We start from the raw sequence: 6406 nt of genomic DNA, 5'->3' as shown, positions 1-6406 counted from the left end.
AACAGAACCATGTCTGTTGTGTAAATCACCCAATTTGTGGCCTTTGTTTCAGCAGCCCCAGTGAACTAATTACACTCCCCACTGAAGATTTACCCTCCCCCACCTCCTCACCCATGGCTCTGCAAGAGTACTGGGCAGGTGGCCAGCAGTAAGGACTGCGTTAGAAGAAGAAAAAGGACTTGAGCAAATGGAGCAAAGACAGGTCAAGACTAGCCTAAGAAGAGGCAGTATCTGCCAGTCAAAGAAATGGCAGGGCTGGCAAACAGGGGGTGAGGGTCCCCATTGCTGTGGGCAAGATAAACACCCACTTACTGTTTAGATGGAAAAGGCCAAGACCACAGAGGCTGCTCAAATGTCAAAGAGGTGGGGCTGGCGGGAAGCCAGCGCTCCCCTGGACTCTGTCCCCATGGCAGACTTTGTGGCGGGACTTTTACCTGGGAGGTGTGTTGGGGGCTTCATGGAGACCCTAGGGTGCTCTGGTATACACCCTGAGTCCCAGCTCTTAAGGCTGCTGAAGGCGTTTCTTTTTGTGACGGTTGCTCATTAAACCAGCAGGTTTTGGTGACCTGCTAAGTTAGATTCAAACCCTGTGCTGAACCTGCAGCGCCTGGCACTCTTCAGCCCAGCAGCTCAGCTCTGCCAAGAAACTGGGATCTCACTGTAGCTCTTGGAACCGCATTCTAAGCTTGACCATCGCCTGGCGCGGCAGCTGGAATAAAAGCTCTTGGGGCTGTCGGAGAGAACCCGGGAGCTATGCTTGGCCTTTCCCTCCGGCTCCCTCCGACCTCCTCCCACCCCACTTTCTTGCTCTCCACTCCTAACCCCTCACTCTTGCCTTCTCCTCCTTTCTCAGCCCCACCCCAAACCTTCCTCTTCAGTTGAGAACTAACCTTGGCTGCTTCTCATTCCTCCTCTTCCCACCTCCCCGTTCTGCTCCCTTCAGTTTCTCCTTACTTTTCCAGCTTCTCTCCCCACTCCCTGTTCCCCTTCTCTCTTTCTTTCTCTCTACCACCTAGCCTTCCCCGCCCCCCACCTTCCCTCTGCCTCAGCCCTCAGTGTTTGCTTTTCTCCCGGATGCGGATGAAAGGGTTGGCCTGCCCGTGCCCTGCCCTATCCAACTTCTTGGAACTGGGGACCTGCTTAATGGCTGAGGGTTCCCGGACGCAGGCATCGGGTCAAGGGCCTCCTATCAACGTCCAGTTCCTCCGCGCCCAGTATGAAGGTCTGAAAAGACAGCAGAGGACCCAAGCTCACCTGATGGTATTTCCTAAAGGTAGGGCTGGGCAATTCTGGAGGGAAGGGCCTTTCTGTAGTTGGAACAGGTGACTTACAGTCCACAGTGGGCAGGACCGTGGCTGGGACAGTCTCCTGAAGAGGAAGAAAAGAGCCGCGGCTGACCCAGTCAGAACTGAACCAGGGAGACTAGATCAGGGTGGCTCTGCCTAGTCTGTCCCTTAGCCAAAGAAACAGAGACTTCTGCCAGGTATTTGGCCAATGGCCAGTGTTCCTGGTCTCTGTGCCTATTTCTCCTAGTTCTGATCTGGCTAGACTGGTTAGGTGAGCCAGCTTGGCCCCCTGCTAGGCTAAGTGGAATGATGGAGGCTCAACCTCTTGATCCACAAGCAAACCAGAAAGGTTTTGGAGAAGAAAGATGGCTGCTTCTGGGAACTGGCTGGGTCAGAACTTAGGGATGGGGAGACAAGTTCTATATTCCGCAGTGATAGGTATCACATGAAAGAATGGAGTGATTATGTACATGGCCTTGGAACAAAGCCCGAATTTAACATCCCCATCCCCCTACAGACCAGATCAAACCAAAGATAAAGCATGACGGAGAATGGAAAGATGGCTCAGTGGTTAAGAGCACATGTTGCTCTTGCGGAGGCCCTGGGGTCCATTAGTACACCAACTTCCTTCCTTCCTTTCTTTTTTTTTTCTTTTCCTTTTTAGTTTTTTCCAGACAGGGTTTCTCTGTGTAGCTTTGGAGCCTGCCCTTGAACTTGCCCTATAGACCAGGCTGGCCTCAAACTCACAGAGATCCGCCTGCCTCTGCCTCCTGAGTGCTGGGATTAAAGGCGTGCTCCGCCTTCACCAGGCCGTTCTTCGATTCTTTCGGATTTATTAAACTGGGGCTCAGAGGGGCGTCTTGATGACATTGTTACCCCAGTAGTACCATCTCTTCACCGTACTTTGTTAGCAATGAGACCGAGCCCATTCAGAGAAGAAACAGACACTTCTCAGAAGTGTTCATGGACTCTTTCCTGCTTCAGGTGATAAAATCATTATTAGAAGTATAGGACACAGACCCCATAAGCTAAGAACAATATTCTCTTGTGATGTGTGTATGAATTCAAATGGGAGTATGCTAATCAGCTATTCATCGTGTGGAAAAACATCAGACAGAATAAACTAAAAGGAGGTCTGTTTTAATTCGTGGTTCTGGAGGTTTCATCCCAGGGCCACTTGGTCGTATCGTTTTTAGATCTTTGTCAGCACAGTACACTATGGTAGGAGCAGTGGTGGTGGGCAGTGCTCTCCTGGTGGTGGCCAGGAAAATATTGGTATCCTTGTACCCTGAAGAGCATGCCCCTGTGATCCTACTTCACTTGAGCAGGCACCTGGCAAAGTCTTCACAATCTCCTAATGACACCGTAAGCTGGGGACAGAGCCTATGACCTGGACTTTTGGTACATTAAAGATCAAAATCACAGCAATAAATGTGTGTGCCTGTTCCTGTGTATTTGTGTATGTGGTGTGTGTAAATGTGGTGTTTTGTGTGTGTGTATGTGATTTTGTGTGTGTGGTGTTTTGTGTGTGCATATAAGTGTTTTTTTGTGTGTTTGTGTGTATGTATGTGGTGTTTTCTGTGTGTGTGTTTGTGTGGTCTGTATGTGGTGTTTTCTGTGTGTGTGTGTTTGTGTGGTGTGTGTATATGTGGTGTTTTGTGTGTGGTGTGTATGTATTTATGTGTGTGTTTGTGTGGTGTGTGTGTGTGGTGTTTTGTGTGTGTGTATGTGATTTTTTTTTGTCCTTGTCATCCTTAAATACTAATCCTCACTTCTTCCCAGGTTCAAACACTCTCACTGAGGTTTTTACTTTCATTTATGCTTGCGTTTTCCCATAAAATTGGTTAGTAACAGAATTATTTTTATTGAAAAAAATGTTTTTCATATAATATATTCTGATCATGCCTTTTCCCTCCCTCAGCTCCTCCAAGGTCCTCCTATCCCCCCCCCCACACACACATAATGCTAAGCCCTTTCTTTTTCTCTCTCTTTAAAAAACAACAAGAAAGGGCTGGAGAGATGGCTCAGAGGTTAAGAGCACTGACTACTTTTCCTGAGGTCCTGAGTTCAATTACCAGCAACCACATGGTGGCTCACAGCCATCTATAATGAGATCTGGTACCGTCTTCGGGCCTGCAGACATATAGACAGACAGAACACTGTATATATAATAAATAAATAAATCTTTAAAAAAAATAACAAGAAAATACACATACAAACACACAAAATCAGAAACCAGAATAAATAAACAAAAGACCAGTAAGACAAAAGAAAATGCCCCCAAAAGTCCACATAATTACCACTGAGTTAGTTTTGTGTTGGCCATTTGCTCCTGGGCATGGGGCCTTCCCTGAAGTGTGGTTACTAGACCCAAAGAGATTCCATTGGGGAAGACTAATTTTCCCTATGCAGGTGGGTTAGGAGTCAGAGCCCATATCTACCTCCTTCTCTCAGTGCTGGGACCCTCTCTGGCTTGACCCTGTGCAGGCCTGTGCGTGTGGCCACAGTCTCTGTGAGTTCACGTATGATGCGTCTGGATGACGCTGTCTCCTGGGAGTCACCCATCTTCACTGGCTCTCACAGTCTTCCTGACTCTTCTTCCACTCAGCTCCCTGAGTCTTGAAAGGGCTCTATGAAGACATCCCATTTAAGAACAAGTGCCAAAATCTCTCACTATAGACTATAGACCCATCTATAAAGGTGTGAGTATATCCTCACTGCTATATTCATGGAACCTCAAATAAACAAGGCCTTGGATGTAGTATTTGATAAATATTTGTTGAATATGAATAATTGTAATCATATGTTGGGGAAGAATGCATGTGTGTGAGAAAGAATACACACAGGCCAGGTCATGTGTGTTTGCATGTGTGGACACACATGTGCAATGTCTGCTATCTGACTCCCTTGGCATTCAAGATCCCCCTTCCTTTAATCTGAAACCTATGGGTTTCTCTCAAAGGGAGCTACCCAGAGACCTCCCAACGGTGACACTGCTGTGTCTTCTCTCCTTAGAAGGGACCATGCTTACTCCAGCTGAATCGATGACCAGTGCCGTTTGGATTAACAAGGAGAGAAAGAGTTCCCTGTCCCCAGATGAGACTGACTCTGAGGTTGAGGGGACGCTGGAGGACGTGGACAGGAGCTGCCATCAGGGTCCCGAGACTCCATGGCACACCTACCTAGAGATGCATCGCTTGGTCCAAACCAGCCACCAAGGGAGCCCCAAGGGCTACCCTGCGGAGTCAGAACCAAGGCTCTCCCCAGAGGGAGACCCTAATGTGCTGGAAAACCATCAGAAGACTCAGGAAGAAACCGAAATCGCAGAGGCGGCCCAGTGTCAAAGTCAGGAGGGCTGTGGCCCACTACAGGCAGCAGGCTCCGGTTTGCAAACCGGCATTCAGTGTCTTTCTCCAGCAAAGAACCTACACAGATCTCATTACCCATTTCCCCAGAGGAAACTTCCCAGGATCTCCCAAGCTGCCCGGAACCTGGGCTTATACGGCCCACCCTGAAGCTTTGCACTCAGCCAGATGTCTCATCCTTGTGGCCATCGGTCAGCTCATCAAGGAATGGCCCAGCCACAACCAGACAGAGCCTTGAACAATGAGCCACAATGGCACCACCCCAGATGTTGGAATCCCGAGAACGGAACTTCTTCATGGGAAATGGTCTTTCCCTTCAGCGGTCCGGAGACTGCCCACCCGACTGCTTATGTCAAGATGAGCTTGTTCTCTCATGCACGGGACCCCATTTTAGTCATAGAGAAAAGCATCCCCAATCGTCCTAGATGTTTTCCCCATGGCTGGGACCAGTAGAACATTTGGTCCCAGAAAGAAAGCAGGAACCTTAGTCAGAGGGATAGATTCACAATGTCTGGGGGGTTGGTGGATATAGGAGATCTTTTTTTTCCCCAATATTTTCTGATTCTTTGAATATTCTGGGAAGATCTTTGAGAATTTAGAACCTTTTTTCCCCTGGCTGCTCTGTCTGGGGATTTAGAGACAATTCAGTTAGTAACAGTGCTCACACTTTTTTATCGTAAGCCTCCCAGACCGTGGTCAGCCCTGGTGGCAGATCCTTTCCATCTACCGTCCTGTGCGTTCAGGGAGTCTTGGGGAAGGACGGTTCCCCTCACCCCTCACGGAGGTGGTATAGCCCAGCTTCATCACAAATCTGTTTCCCGTCAGCCTTCTCTTCTATCTTTTCTTCCCATTCTTCCTACCCCTGTGTTCTCTTCTGTCTATTAACTTCATATTAAAATCCACCAACCCCTAGCCAGGTGCGATGGTTAATGTGTGCAGTTCCAGGAGGTGGAGGTGGAGTCAAGCCGATGAGGAGTCATGCCTGTGTTATAGGAAGTCCTCCAACCAGAGAGCAAAGAAAACAAAATAACTGCCCTTGTGGAAAACGTGTAGTAATCAGAGCCAAAGGGAGGAATGCAAAGATCCTCCCTCTTGGAAGACAGGAATCTCCACAAATCGTATCCTTCACAGCCTATTGAATCACTCAGGTCCCTCCGGACAGGCCTAGCATCCTTCGGAATAAGGAGTCTATTAGAAGAGCTATTAACCCAAACATCATTAGCAGATAGACAGACAGACAGTAAAGGCGGGGCTCTGAAGGGAGTGCAGGCTCACAAGTTAGGGCTGCTATCTTACAGGTCTCAGAGGAAGGGGCAGGGTTTACATGGTCAGTCTGTCTCTGAGATTTGCGGGTTGTGGAGCTTGGGGGTATTCTGGAGTAGGAATGTGGGATTCTGATGATTTGGGGGGCCGGAAGGGAAGGACACATCTAGTTGAGGTGCACCCATTACACAGGCGTGGGATGTGTCACCATGGGTAGCCCACTGGTGCCCAGGAAACTGACAACCTAGTCCCAAAACTTCCCAAGTGAGAGGAGAATGACAGCTGCCATTTTCCTGGAATCCAGGCACCTGGGGAGATGGTTTACAGACTCATGGGCTCTGGGTGGGGCGTCTGTCTCCCTGTAGCAGCAGGAACCCCAGAGCCCACCGTGGAGGTAAGGGAGCTGCAGGTGGGCATAGCTTGGGCAGTGTCTGGTCTGACATGTGTGTTTGCTGGCGTCTCACACAGGTTCTCTGCCTGAGAGGGGCTTGT

The 6406-nt window shown here is 49.0% G+C and overlaps 1 protein-coding gene across 1 annotated transcript; it reads left to right on the top strand.

The window, feature by feature from the left end:
- The first annotated feature begins 1074 nt into the window (after positions 1-1074).
- Positions 1075-4810, top strand: LG5H9orf152 (linkage group 5 C9orf152 homolog). The gene is made up of 2 exons (XM_005362212.2): positions 1075-1273; positions 4302-4810. The coding sequence occupies exons 1-2, from the start codon at positions 1075-1077 to the stop codon at positions 4799-4801; spliced, it is 699 nt and encodes a 232-aa protein (XP_005362269.1). The 3' UTR covers positions 4802-4810.
- Positions 4811-6406: the final 1596 nt, after the last annotated feature.

The sequence above is a fragment of the Microtus ochrogaster genome, linkage group LG5 (assembly GCF_000317375.1).
Source record: "Microtus ochrogaster isolate Prairie Vole_2 linkage group LG5, MicOch1.0, whole genome shotgun sequence".
NCBI lineage: Eukaryota > Metazoa > Chordata > Mammalia > Rodentia > Cricetidae > Microtus > Microtus ochrogaster.
Note: the sequence above shows the minus strand (reverse complement) of the source record. Positions and strands in the feature narration are given on the sequence as shown.